The following is a 15,470-nucleotide window of genomic DNA, read 5'->3' as shown; positions in this document are numbered from 1 at the left end:
CAAGGCCTTAAATATCCGTAGCAGAACAAAGTCAGATAGTTGTTATGCAGATGCTGCTAGCCAGCTTGCAGGCTTTTCCGCATTTCCTCCCCAGTATAACTGGAAAATGTTCGGGCTGCCTAGAAAACAAAGGCATTTTCTGAACAGGTTAAATGCCTAAAAGGTACATAGTTAGAACATTTGCATGGAGGATGAAACAGTGAGCTGTTGATGGTGGGAATTACTTTTCAGAAGTTTGTGCATTTTGTTACAGAATTTCCTTGAAACTTCATTTCACTTATAAAACAAATGATTTACTTCTGTTCAACATAACAAATAGTTTATCATCTGGAATATCTGAGAAATGGTAAATCTGAAAAATGTATTCATTTAGGGAAGGTCTGATGCAGAGGAAAATATCTGGGGCATTTTCACTTTTACTGTATAGAAGGGGGGAATGTAAAGACAGATATAAATTGAAGTCTGCTTCTTATGATATCGTCTGTATCCAATTTCCTGTAACCAAGTAAGAAAACCACAAGTAAATCATGCCAATTATAAGGGAAGAAGAATGCATAAATTACATAGATTGTTCTTGTATTCAATATAAGCAGCAATATGCTTATAAGAACAATATATTTTCAGGAACATCAGACTCTCCATATTCTTATAGATCGAAAGTAATTGGGGCAAATAAAGTGATTCCAAGGCAGAACTGAAACATTCTTATAGGTCTCAATTAACATGGATCGTAACAATTAAGCTTTTTTGTCCACTTTTTTCTGATGAAAACATTTTGCATAAATTGGCATTTCTAAAGTTTTCTTATACCTAAATTCTGCAACTGCACAGTGCCTTATAAAGAAGCTTTAACTATACTTCCTATTACAGAGCTCCTAGACTATATAACTGTTGAGAATCTGTTGATTTTTGCAAAAGGCAAGGATCTGTGGATATGGGGGCAGGATCTTTAATCAGACACATTTTACAAAACAGATTCCTTTATTCCTAGTCACCTGCCCATAGCTATTCAAGCTATGATTCTGGCAAAAATGAAAGCATGGACAGAGGTGCTGAAGATCTCTCCCTCAACCGGGGAGAGGAGGATGAGGACGACCATGACGAACACGAAGATGCTGAAAAGGCTGCTGAATCTGATGGGGTGGAAGCTGAACGGCTGAAAGCTTTTAATGTGAGTTGTCTCTATGCTTTTCTGAATTTAATTTTGTTTTAATTGGGGGCTGTTGATTATGGGTAAATGTTGCATTAAAAGAGTTGCATTACATTTATTTATAAAACCCTCCCCACAAGCCCATTAGAACACCTACAAATCACCAGGTTAATCAGATTTAGAAGTTTCTTTAATGTAGTGGAATTCTATACTGTGTGTTTTTGTGTGTGTTTGTGTGCATGTTTACTCAATGGATGGAAGCAGTGGGACAAGGGCCTGCAGATAGATTCTCAAGAGTAATGCAGTGGTCAGCTATTTTCTGTTGTTTTCCATTTATATAATTTTGCATGACAACATGAAGAATTGTTCACAGCAAGGGAAGAGTTATAGACAGAATTCAGTAGAACAATACAGCAATCATAGCACATTGTTAATAAAAGACTTGAAGCCGTGGCTATTTTCACAATCTGTGTTTTATTTCCTTCACAATTTCTATACACTATAGTCTAATCTTTTCTTGTCTTTTTTTGTCAGTCCTAAAATAAAATCCTTGTTTGCTTAACATTTCTGGCTTTCCATTACAAAGCTCTTCACTTCCTATCTGTAATTGAGACGGGAAGCTTAGAAAGAGAAGAGAGCACCCCTCCAAATCCTTCTCCTCTGTCTCCCTCTTGCCAACAGATGTTTGTCAGGCTGTTTGTAGATGAAAACTTGGACCGAATGGTCCCAATCTCTAAGCAGCCCAAAGAAAAGATCCAGGCTATCATTGACTCATGCAGGCGACAATTCCCTGAGTATCAAGAACGTGCCAGAAAGCGTATACGTACTTACCTCAAGTCCTGCAGGCGGATGAAAAGGAGTGGTTTTGAGATGGTGAGTTTTGATCTAAAACCCAGCCCTAGTTTCCATCAAAAACCCCATATGTAAATCCATGACACTATTTTGTTTTCATCTTAGTGTCTCTTTTTATTTTTATTTTTGGTAATGTAAGGTCAGAGGTTTTACTCCTTCCTTTCATACTACCTGGATTTTTTCTCCTTTTGTTGAATGAAGTTGAAATACATTACAAAGACCGCTACAAGATATAAAGGAAGACACAGAAAAATATTAACTATAACTTGTTTATATTTTGGTCACCATTCTGACACTTGTGCAGAAGACATAGTAGCCCAAATCCAGATATATGTGTTTATAGCAACAGACGGTAGTGTAAAACTTCACTTACCTATTAATTATCCTTGGATTCAGTCCTCCCCACACCACACAACTCTATCAAAGTTAACAGAGATTGCAGAGTTGCCAGGTCATTCCTGGCAACTATCATGGGGGGTGGGGGTGGAACTTACCTGCTGTTGCAGGCCCTTGCTTGTCAACATCATCATGTTGCCAGTGATGTAATAATGTCACTTCCGGACATGATGTCAGCATGTTAGTGGCTCACCAGAACCTCTCAGAGTTTGAGAAGAAAACTCTATGGTTTCTGCCCCCATCACTTTTGGGTGCAAAGGAAATGATGTCACTATGTTGCTGGCAACATAATGACATTGCTCACAAGGACCTGCGGCAGTAGGTAGGTTCTCCCCATTTCTCCCTCTATTTTCCCCCAACCAAATGAACAGTGGCAGGGATGGCAGCTGGGGATGGGGGAACAATTTCTTAGGGCCTGGCAGCCCTAAGAAATTGTTGGGACAGTATGTGCATGATTTGTGATCCAGCAGGGTATAGCCTTTGGTGCTCAGTGTTGCAATACAGCTAGGGGATCCACCCACATCTTAGAATAGGCCAATTAATTATTGCCCTGGTGGTGGAATAGCTGTGACATTGTCCTGCTGAATTACTTTCTATGTGATCTACAGAAATGCTTCTGGAGAGTTTTTTAGGGAAGTTGTTCAGCAAATCATTATATGAAATTACTTATATCCAGCACAAACTCAAAGTTAACACAGTAGTGTTAACTTTACCCCTTAGAGTACTTTTAAAAAACTCTCTTTTATAATAACATTAACATAACATTTGATTTATATACCGCCCCTCAGGACAACTTAATGCCCACTCAGAGCAGTTTACAAAGTATGTTATTATTATCCCCACAACAATCACCCTGTGAGGTGGGTGGGGCTGAGAGAGCTCCCAAGAGCTGTGACTGACCCACCCAGCTGGCTACAAAGGGAAGTGTGGGGAATCAGGTACTGGTACTCCAATCAGTGCCAACCTAAGGTACTAGTACTCCATTTAGGTACTGGTACTCCAACAGTGCCATCCTAAGCAGGTTTCTACTGATGTCAATGGGCTCTCTCTATAGGATTGCACTGTAATAGATTTAGACACTAGCATGGTTGTTCACTGAAACATTATCAAGAGGGTTTTTGAAGTCTTTGTGTACCTCTAGGATCTCTCTGAGAAAATAAGAACTGAAAAAAAATGTGGGGCTGTCATACTGCAACTTCATTTTGGTGTAAAGGACTGACCACATGCCAAATTTTAAAAACAGTAAATACATCTTGTCCCATTATAAATAGAAAGGTTTTTTATTAATGTCAGCTTTTCCATAAAAAGGTAATCCCCTCTCTCTTCATAATTCCAAATATCTGCCTTTTTGATATTTTGGGAGTTAAATAAAAATCGTGTTTTATAAGCTTTCTTTCTTTCTTTCTTTCTTTCTTTCTTTCTTTCTTTCTTTCTTTCTTTCTTTCTTTCTTTCTTTCTTTCTTTCTTTCTTTCTTTCTTTCTTTCTTTCTTTCTTTCTTTCTTTCTTTCTTTCTTTCTTCTAATGTCCATTTATTTGTTTCAGAAATATAGATGGCTGTTTTAGAAACAGATGAGTGCATCTGCTAAACCACTAGCTTGGGAAAAGAGAGAAGCAGTATTGTTAAGTTACCCAAGTGTGGCTCTTCCTATACTAGTATAGCTGATAACAAGTAGTCAGAATTGCCTATGAACAAGGGCAATATAAATAAAAAGGAAAGAGATAATCAAAAGTATTTGTACAAACTGCATGACAAAGTTTAAATGTATAAAAATGTTAAGCTGTATATTGATTTAGAATTATTGATAGATATTAACTCTAGTAAATAGTATCATTAAGCGTTTATTTGGTGTGGATAAAATGAATTAGTAGATAAAATTCTTCATGAAACTATCTGATATTGGTAAGTTTCCCTCTCTTTTACTGAGCCAAACTGTACACAGCTTTCATAATAATCATGACTAGACTTAGCTGTGTTCCAGTATGAAAAAGAGTTATGTGTTCAGACAGAGAATGGGTCAGTGTGAAATAAACAAGGGAAGCAAATTTTCTACAGTCTCTTGCTGGCTATGGAAAGCAAGAACCAGCCTCTTTCCCTCCCTCACCTATAAGAACAACTCTGTCTGGAACGATCCCGTAGAAGCTTAAACTAGGATGAGCCTAGAGTAGGGTTGCCAGGTGTCTGGTTTTCACCCAGATAGTCCGGGATTTTCTTGGACTGCCCAGGTGAAATGGATTACAAATACTAGACAGCTGGCTCCTCCCTTGCAATGATCTGAGGGGATAGAGGAGGGGACCACAGAAGAAAAGCAGACAGTTTGCAAAAACATGAGCAGTTGCAGACCTAATCAAGTGCAAGAAAGTAATTTACAAGCTCTAGAGCAGTTGCTAAGTGACCAATTCTCTGCAATGAATCAACCTTCTGCAAAGCATACCTCAGCTTCTGCAAAGCATAGCTCAGCCAGCACGAAGCATAGCTCAGTTCAGCAAGCTCAATTACAATCTGTGCAAGCAAGGGGCTCAGGGCTTCAAGAGAGGCCTGTGCAGAAGGGGGGGGGGTTGAATTCTAGGGGCACCTGAGCAAACTAAAGCTTTTCTACTTTACAAGGAAAAAAATCTCCAGCCTGTAAGAAGGAGGAAGCGGAATGGCAGCTGTGTGCAGTTTGAATTGGCTGGGGGTGCTCTTTGCTTGGAAGGGAGTAATGCCATTTCCAAGAAATGAATACAGAGAGAAAAATGTGCTCAAGTTCTTGTATCTATTATGGACTTTAATATAATAAAATGGCTTGCCTTCCCTCACTTAGCCAAGTTCTAGGTTTTATTTTATTTCATTATTAAAACATTTATGTAGTGTTGACCTGAAGAACCACCACCATTTCATGCCCATCCCTCTCAGACTTCTTACACTTCCAGATTCTCTGCCCTGCAAAACAAGCCCTTTTAAATGTCTGTGGATTAGAGGCAACTGGGCTTCTGCTTTCCTCCCCTTCTCCCCAGTGGATGCTGGAAGCACCTCTTGCCATCTCTGTGCCTTCGTTTCCATATTTATTTATTTATAGTCCACCTTCCTCACTGAGACTCAAGGTGAATTACATAGAGTGAGGTTAGCATGGTCAATATTAAGGACATTTCAATAAACAATGCCGTAGGATAAATAAATGCAAGTTTACAAAGACATAACATTAGGAACAACTCCACACAAAGTTGAAGAAATGCTGAAACTGAACATTCTATGACTGACATTAGATAACATAGAACTACCCAGTAGGGTCATACTTAAAGAAACAGGTAGTACATAGGAGCACATACTTAAAGCACTAGATAGTATGTATGGCAACATAGTAGTGAAGGCTATGGTCCCTAACTTGTTAATGAAGTATCTCTTTGAGATCATCTCCCTACAATACAGCCATCTTATCTGTGTAAAAAGCCCTTTTGAATATGTATTGTCGAAGGCTTTCACGGCCGGAGAACGATGGTTGTTGGGGGTTTTCCGGGCTGTATTGCCGTGGTCTTGGCATTGTAGTTCCTGACGTTTCGCCAGCAGCTGTGGCTGGCATCTTCAGAGGTGTAGCACCAAAAGACAGAGATCTCTCAGTGTCACAGTGTGGAAAAGATGTAGGTCATTTGTATCTACTCAGGAGGGGTGGGGTTGAGCTGAGTCATTCTGTAAGAGTTTCCCAGGGTGTGGAATGCTAATGCCGGGAGGCTTCACTGTATCCTGAGGAGGTTCTTTTGCATATGGATTGGTGCTTGATGTGCTAATCTTCTCTGCAGGGCTATTGTCGGGTGTGGAGTGTTTTGTTGGCCTGGTGTTTTTCAGAACTGGAGCCCATGCTCTGTTCATTCTTAAGGTTTCTTCTTTCCTGTTGAAGTTTTGCTTATGCTTGTGAATTTCAATGGCTTCCCTGTGCAGTCTGACAAAGTAGTTGGAAGTGTTGTCCAGTATTTTGGTGTCCTGGAATAAGATACTGTGCCCTGTTTGAGTTAGGCTATGTTCAGCCACTGCAGATTTTTCAGGTTGTCCAAGTCTGCAGTGTCTTTCATGTTCTTTTATTCTTGTCTGGATGCTACGCTTTGTGGTCCCGATGTAAACTTGTCCACAGCTGCAGGGTATACGGTATACTCCTGCAGAGGTGAGGGGGTCTCTGCTGTCTTTTGCTGATCGTAGCATCTGTTGTATTTTTCGGGTGGGTCTGAATACTGCTTGAAGGTTATGCTTTTTCATAAGCTTTCCCATCTGATCAGTAATTGCCATATATCAAAGGAATGGTTTGTCAAATTTCACGAACCACGAACTTTCACGAACCTGCTCCTGGTTTGTGAACTAGTTCGTTTCGTTTGTGAAAATATCACTTCCGGTTCAGAAAACTGTCACTTCCGGGCCAGCAGAAGTTCACTTCTGGGTCAGCAGAAGGTCTGCAGGGTCCATCCCCTGTTGCCTAGGAAACTGATTGATTAGCACCATGCTGTCTGCGGTGACGAACCAAAAAATGAACCAAATGAACCAGCCTAAAAGTTCATGGTGGTTTGTCAGAAATGGGATGTGACGAACCGTGGTTCGTGAACAATGAACCGGCCTGGTTCGTACTTAATTTTGGTTCGTATTTCAGTTCGTGCCCATCTCTAGTGGGGAGTACAGTGTCCTTCAGGATCTCTGCCTTCCCAGCTAGCATCACTTCCATCAAGTTCAGTTTCAATTTGCTTGTTTTCAGCCATTTGACTACAGCTGTGAGCAGCGATTGAAGATTTCTACTGTGAGATATAGAGTTGGGTGTCATCTGCATATTGATTCTCCCAACAGCCTTGCAAGGGAGGAGAGGCTGAGAGTGTGGGACTATCCTAGTCACCCAGGGAGTTGCCTGCTGGCTAAACTCACTTCTGGGTGCTGAGGCCTCATGGCAGCTTCTCTCGACATAGCTTTGAAAGTTGTGTGTGGAAAGGCCTCCTCCTTCCCCCTCCACCCTGTGCTTCCTGCACAGAAAGGCCCCCACCCAGCAGTGCTGATAGCTCTGGGAAGCGCAATGATATCACTTCCAGAAGTGATGTCATGCCAGGAGCAGGAGCATGCACAATGACCATTGCACATGTGAGTACCACCTTTCCCCTGTGTACAGTATTTTTGAAAAGACCATTTGGCAACCCTAACCCACCCTTCTTTCATATATCTTTCCTCAATAGGCTTGCCAGCTCTGGATTGGGTAATTCCTGGAGATTTACAGGTGGATCCTGGGGCGGGTGGGGCTTGGAGAGGAGAGGGACCTCAGTGAGCTATAAAGCTATAGTGTCCAACCTCAAAGAGCTATATAGTATCCAACGTCCAAAGCAGTCATTTTCTCCAAAGAAATGGATCTTTGTCATCTGGAGATCAGTTGTAATTCCAGGAGATCTCCATGCCCTACTTGAAGGTTGGCAACCCTATTTCTCAAAAACTGCCCTGACTGAGATTGGCTGCCCCCACAGAGGCCACAATACAGAAGGGGTTCCCATGAAGAAAGGGGGTAAAATAGACAGTGATGAGGAGGTCTGTTATCCAGAGAGTTTGTAACTGTCTGCCCTAAGAAGTTGCTTTTATAACATTAGAGGGGGAAGTAGAAGGGAATCTGCCTGATTCCTCCTTGTTGCTCCACTGAAGGTCTCTTTCCCATATAATTTTCATTAGACTTTTTATTACAATTGTCCAGAGCCCCCACATGAGGGGAAAATGTACACTTTACTGGGCCCCAGAGGTTCAGAAGGGCCTCGCCCAGGCTGCAATCCGTATTACCATGTAGAAAAAAATGAGAATAAACTATAGATCAAGATCATACATGAGGTTATTTCTATAAACTTATTTCCTTGTATCTATGTATCTGTTGTTCAGATCTTGTGTGATCTGGCAAGCCAATTGGAAGCAATGTTAGAGCAGCAGTCTGAAGCAATATGATGAACTACTGGGGCTCCCGGGTCTACATCAAGAACTACCAATCCCAGAGTTCCTTTTGTATAGGCAGCTTGGAAGAGCACCATAAGACAATGGGAGCAAGTACTGCTGTTTCCGGTAGGATATGCAGCCTCAAAATATATGTTATTGTCTAATTCACTCACAAACACAGATGTTCCATGATTCCATGTCTGGTTGTGGCTATAAATATAAATCAGGCATCCAGAAACATAAGGAAGTAACAGAAAAGGAACAAAAAGAAGCTAAAGGAAACCAATCTGTGCTGCAGTTTTTCAAATCAAACAAGGCCATTCTGCAGTTAGGCAACAATACAGTAACTAGGGAAGCAGATGAACAAATCAAGATGAAAATTATTTTAATAGACTGAGTCTGTGGCAACGAATTTTCAGTGAAATGTGCATAGCTCTGAAGATGTTTTGCACACTGCCAGTGGCTGTGGAAGAAGCTGAAAGAAGTTTCAGCAAGCTATCACTCATAAAAAAACTTCAGGCATTATTTTATAATAGAAAAGAAATGTTAAGCCACCTAGCCATTTTGTCTACAGTATGGGAACTTGCAAGAGAAATAGACTTTGGAGGGCTATTTCATAATTTTGCAATGGAAACAGTAGAAAAATAAAGATTTGGCCTAATCTTTGTTGCCACATTGATCCATTCGATTTTTTAAAAAACAAGACATATACAGGATGATCCTTTTTTAGTGACCCAGAAGTCACAAAATAGTTAACAATCTTGTAGGACTCTCAGGCTGGGTTTTATTATCAAACAAAATTAGCAGAAGTGGGCATTTTTCAGAAATGTAGGCTATTTAACAGTGATTTCATAACTAATTTTTTTTCATGAGATTGTATGTATGGGCTGAGAGATTGTGGTGTTGATGTGTTTGTGTGGGGGGCATTTTACAAGTTTGTACCAAGGCCTGAAGTTGTCACACAATTAATTTCATGACTGAGCATGTGTATAAGCTCAGGTTAATTCCTGCACTCTAATCACTAAACTAGACTGAATGTAAAGAATGTATAATGTTGGGCTCATCAATCATGCTTAGTTTCCAGGGCTATGTGCCTTCTAATACTCACAGGAACACTCTGTAAGACCAAGATATGCGCTGCCTCTCCCTTGTCCAACACAGCACTAAGGCAAACAAGATGGTTGTAGAAGGTTACAGGGAAGGTTACACTCAGAATGAGGCAGCATTGAGGGAATGAGGATCCATCAATGGAACCTGATGACTTTCTGATCTAATAGGATTTCTACATGCAGTTGCTTGAAAAATTAGAGTCTCTCCTATTTTTGTTTTTGTGTGTGCATGCGTGTATGCGCGTGTGTGTTTTACTTTAGCTGAATGAGCAATCTGTACTTTGCTCATTCCACCACTACTATGGATACTACAGCACAGTGTAGCATAGTATATTCTTGTACTGTGATTTCCAGAGGTGTATTAATCAGAGATGTGCCTTCAGAATATTAATTAACTGAAAGCCAAATTTAAAATGCCTCCCTTTGTTATTATAACTAATTCAAACTGAAAAATTAAATACAGTTAGTAATTCTCAGAAACTAAGTCGTCATTGTCGTCATCGTCATTGTCATCATCATCATCATCATCATCATCATCATCTACCTTTATTGGCATAACAACAATCACAAGATTGATAAGGTATCCAATCCATAAAATATAAAAACTTTCAATGATAAAAATCCATAAAAACTACTAATTAAAATTACCTTTAAGTTTAAAAACTTCCACAAGAAATTTAGAAACTGCTACAGTAATCCCAATTCAGAGTCCATCAAAATTTTAACAATAATCTGTAAACAAATATGGAAAACAAAACAATGGCCCACAGACTAGAAACATTCAATCTACATTATACTTCCAAAGAAAGGGGATGCCAAAGAGTGCAGCAGCTACCAGACCATTGCATTATTTTCCATCAGGCAAAGTGATGCTCAAAATTCTACAACAAAGATTATTACCATATATGGATCAAGAAATACTAGACGTTCAAGGTGAATTTAGAAAAAGAAGAGGCTCTAGAGATCACATTGTAAATTTGCAATGGCTAATGAAGCATACCAGGGAATTTCAGTAGAAAATCAGCCTGTGTTACATAGATTACAGCAAAGCTTTTGACTGGATCATGAAAAGCTATGGATGGTGTTAAAAGAAATGGGTGTGTCACAACATCTGGGTTTTTCATTTTATTAAAACAAAAAGGGAATACAGGAAACAAGGGAAGAAAAGGGCACAAGCAAGGCATATATAAAACTGTGCTACAACGTTTGTTAAAATACAGGGTACAAAAATCATAACCTTTGTAGATATTAGAATACTGTTTAGAATAATAATTAAACCTATTTAGTATATATTTTTCCAAATAAACAACACATGCAAAATTCAAACCTATTTCTAGTCATTAATTTAGGAATAATAAAAAGGCAATTATTAACAATAACAATGCTTATTACTTAATGTAACTGATTGCTTTTTTTCTGGGAAAAGAGGTGGTGGAACTCACTGGGTACCATATGTGCATGTGCTTTGCGCACATGCATGCGCACTCCCAGGAGCATGTGATGATGTCACTTCCAAGAAGTGATGTCATCACACAGGCCGTGGCTATCTGGGAGGACTCCTGTGCTCCACAGGGGGCCTTATTCAGGCCCAAATTGGCCTGGAAGATGCCACTGCCATGCAGAAGAGCATTCTTCTGCCTGGCAGTGGACCGATCCTGGCCGTTTCGGGCCCGAATTGGGACAAATGGCCAAAACAGGCCTGACTTGGCTTGGAATGGGCTGCTGCCAAGCAGGGGAACCCTCCCCCCACTCAGCAGTAGCTCAATCCTGGCTGTTTTGGGGCCCAATCATGGTCATTTCAGGCCCAAATTGGGCCAAAACAGGCGCAAAATGGCCAAAATGGGCCCCAAACTACCCTCCCCTGACCGGCAGCAGCCCAATCCTGTCTGTTTCAGGCCCAAATTGGGCCGAAATGCTCCCAAAAGGGCTGAAATGGGCCCCAAAAAGCCAGGATTAGGCCCGAATTTGCCTGGAATGGGCCTCTGTCATGTGGGGGAACCTTCCCTCAAACTGCAGCAGACTGATCCTGGCCATTTTGGGCCTGAATTGGGCCAAAATGGGCCCAAAATTGCCAAAATGAGCCTGATATGGCCCGGATCGGGCTTGAATTGGCCTGGATCAGGCCACTGCCGTGTGAGGGAACCCTCCTTTGCCCAGCAGTGGCCCGATCCTGGCCATTTTGGGCCTGAATCGGGCCAAAATGGGCCCCAAACTGCCTGGATTGGGTCCCACTCAGCCTAGAATGGGCTGCTGCTTTACGAGGGAACCCTCCTCCACCAGGCAGTGGTCCTATCCTGGCCGTTTCGGGCCCAAATACCCACTGGTCATGTAGGTATTTTTTAAGAGGTGCTGAAACGCCATTCCGCAGCTGAAAAAAACCCCTGAAGATTCTGACCTATTTCTTCTCCTTATCTTAAAGAATGAAAAAAACCTTATTTCCTTTATGTTTATCATTACCTTTACTTATATTTTACTTAACAATAACAATGTCGACTTTTTGCCAATATTTCAATATTATACTGTCTATTCTACCAATTATCTTAATAAAACTAATTATCTTACAATTAAATTATAAAATATATCAATATCTAACAATTTTCAAATTTACAGGACTAAGACATTTTATAAATTTTATCTGTTCTAAGTGAAATATTTTCCCCATTTCTCTTCAGATTCTTTAATTGGCCTTCTATTTATGTAATTCGTCAATTTTGCCATCACTGCATATTCTGACATTTTGTCCTTCCAGATTTCCCTGCTTGGGCATTCTCCTTCTTTCCATTTACTTGCCATTACCACTCTTGCCACTGTCAGCAAATACTGAAATAGTTCATGTAGTGTTCTGTCAACATTATCTGGAATTATTCCCAACAATGTAGTCTGGGGTTTCATGGCAAAATTAATTTTGAAAACCTTCTGAATCTCAGCATGTATATCTTGCCAATTTTTAAAACTTTTTTTTACATGTCTAACCACATATGAAAGAAAGAACTGTCTGCTTCCTTACACTTCCAACCTGACCCTACATATTTCTTATTCATTTTTTTCAATATATTTTGGTGTAATGTACCATCTAAAACATCTTGTACCAATTTTTTCTCAGTGTTTGGCTTGCTGTAAGTTTTATGTCCTTAGTCCATAAATTTTCCTACTGTTGAAATGTTATTTCTTTTCCAAAATTTTGCATCCCTTTTAGCATACAAGTTTTAACTTTTTCTGTTTCTGTGTCATATTGAAGTAGAAGTTTGTAAATTTGACCCAGAATATGATCCTTTTTCTTTGTGATTATCTTCTCAAAATCAGTTGGCCTCTATAATCCTGGTTGTGTTGATGCAAAACCTGCACTCTGGATGAGAGACTACTGTTAGGATAGAATATGGGGGAACATAATGGTTTCCAGTTAGCAAAGGTGTCAGACAATGATGTATATTATCTTCCTATCTGTTCAAACTATATGCAGAATGTATCATAAGGAAAGCTGGATTAGATTTAGATAGAAATTGGTGGAAGGAACATTAACAATTTGAGATTGGCAGATGACACCATGTTACTGGCAAAAAATAGTGAACACTTGAAATGACTACTGATGAAGTTAAAGAAGTGCCAAAGCAGGATTACAGCTGAACATAAAGAAGATGAAAATAATGACTACTGACGAATTACACAATTATGTTGACAATGAAAAAAATTGAAATAAAGATTTTCTATTCTTTGGCTCAATCCTCAATCAAAAGGGAGACTGCACCCAAGAAATCAGAAGAAGATTGAGACTTGGAAGATCAGCCATGAAAGAATGTGAAAAGACCTTTAAGGATAAAGATGTCCCTTTTTGACAAGATCAAGATAATCTACACTACGGTATTCCCCATTGCTATGTATGGATGTGAGTGGTGGACACTGAAGACAGCTGACAGGAAGAAAGTTGATTCATTTGAAATGTGGTGCTAGAGGAGAGTTTTGTGGATACCATGGATAGCCAAAAAGACAAATTAGTGGGTTCTAGAACAAATCAAGCCAGAATTCTCCCTAGAAGCTAAAATGATGATACTGAAGCTATCATAATTTGGTCACATCATGAGAAAACAAGACTCTGGAAAAGTTAATAATGCTAAGAAAAGTCGAAGGCAATAAGAAAAGAGGAAGACCCAAAATGATATGGCTTGACTCAATAAAGGAAGCCAAGTCTACCAGTTTGCAAGATCTGAGCAAGTTTGCTAACGATAGGACATTACAGAAGTCTTTCATTCATAGGGTCGCCATATGTTGGAAATAACTTGACAGCACATAACACAGAGAATTTAAAATATTCAGATTTAGATGATATTCCACTACTTGCCTTAAAGTTCAAGAAGATCAGAGAGGCTGGGGAGAGCAACACATCATAGATAGATGGTTGTTGTGGGTTTTCCGGGCTGTATTGCCGTGGTCTTGGCATTGTAGTTCCTGACGTTTCGCCAGCAGCTGTGGCAGGCATCTTCAGAGGTGTAGCACCTCTGTAGCAGAGGTGTAGACCACGGCAATACAGCCCGGAAAACCCACAACAACCATCGTTCTCCGGCCGTGAAAGCCTTCGACAATACATCATAGATAATTTGCAGGCATGTCTAGTAGTCAGCAGAACTATACAGAGATCTTGACATTGAACTGAAGAGGATTGTGCTAAGAAGCCTAGCTTAGAGAGATTTAGATTTGGTTTGATAAATGGAGTGGTTTCCATTTGCTTACTCCCCCCCCCCCACTTCTCCTAGTCAGTGCTGCTGTTGAGGCTGACAAACAAAGGCAAACATTTTGCTTGGATACACAGTGCTGCAGAATAGGAGTAGGTGGGTCAAGGCAAATACCTCATATCCTAATACAGCAGTAGGTATTTACCCTGCCATCTTAATGTATGTGTATTGCAACACAAACACATGCATACCTGCCCAAATCAGACAAATTATGAGAAATCATTTATTTATTTATTTATTTACTTGATTTATACCTCATCTTTTATCACCACACAGACCCAAAGTGGTTTACATCATTTTCTCCTCCTTCATTTCATCCTCTCAATAACCCTGTGATGTAGATTAGGCTGAGAGGGTGTGACTGGTTGAAAGACACCCAGCAAGCGTTCATGGCAGAGTAGGTGTTCAAACCTGGATCTTCCAGATCCTAGTGTCATCTAACCACTATACCACATTGGCTCTTTGTGAGGCTATCATATGGAATCGTGATGTATTCAATTTAGTTAATTTTTCTTAACAGCACCATTGGAACAATCTGGGGAGTTAACTCTTTTCTGGAGACTGAAAATTTCAGCCTAATTAGATTAGGGGAAAAGATACAATTATAAATGCATTATATGTTGCAACCAATGGAAAGAAAATATTAATATAAACACTGGTAGTAACTAAAATTTTAAAAATCATAAACTAAAATTAACTAAACTTAAAATGAATATTGATTTTTGTGCACACACTTATTATTAAAAGCAACTTTTCCCACATGGCTCTCATGAGAAATCTTTTTCTTTCTTTCTTTCTTTCTTTCTTTCTTTCTTTCTTTCTTTCTTTCTTTCTTTCTTTCTTTCTTTCTTTCTTTCTTTCTTTCTTTCTTTCTTTCTTTCTTTCTTTCTTTCTTTCTTTCTTTCTATTATGTAGTAGGGAAAATAGAATATATTATAGGACATGTGGCATACGACATTAAAGCTCTAATGGGAAACAGTTTCTGTTGCTTGGTGCTGTGGAATTAAATGAAGATGTAAACACTGAATTTAATTAGTGGAAGTCTGGTGATAAAGAAATGGGAATGTGCCCTAGGTTGGCTCTGTCAGTTATTTGCCATCTGCAATCCCAACCATACTACATAATGGATCCGTTGTAAGCCCAAAGCGATAGGAAAGGCTCAGTCTCATGGGGGTTCATTTCAATAAGCAATGTTCTTCTCAGTACAATACTAATATCCTATTTTTAAACTGTTCCTGATGGCAACTTCATTTGTGCATATAGCATATTATTTGTGTCCTCTCTTTAGTTGTTTTGCCTTATTTGAATATCTTTGCCAAAAAGA

At 39.6% G+C, this 15,470-nt stretch overlaps 1 protein-coding gene across 3 annotated transcripts in view; it reads left to right on the top strand.

Moving 5' to 3' along the window:
• NOL4 (nucleolar protein 4) overlaps positions 1-15,470 on the top strand; it is a 310,646-nt gene that overhangs the window by 250,155 nt on the left and 45,021 nt on the right. For 2 of the 3 annotated variants that reach the window (XM_054986049.1, XM_054986048.1), the window contains exon 7: positions 992-1,171. In XM_054986049.1, coding sequence (XP_054842024.1) covers positions 992-1,171 — 180 coding nt within the window. Of the gene's footprint in view, positions 1-991; positions 1,172-1,831; positions 2,024-15,470 lie in introns of all 3 variants that reach the window. The other variant, XM_054986047.1, reaches the window with a different exon arrangement.

Source organism: Eublepharis macularius, chromosome 7 (genome assembly GCF_028583425.1).
Source record: "Eublepharis macularius isolate TG4126 chromosome 7, MPM_Emac_v1.0, whole genome shotgun sequence".
NCBI classification, from domain to species: Eukaryota; Metazoa; Chordata; class Lepidosauria; order Squamata; family Eublepharidae; genus Eublepharis; species Eublepharis macularius.
The sequence above is the reverse complement of the archived record's forward strand: the minus strand, read 5'-3'. Positions and strand labels throughout refer to the sequence as shown.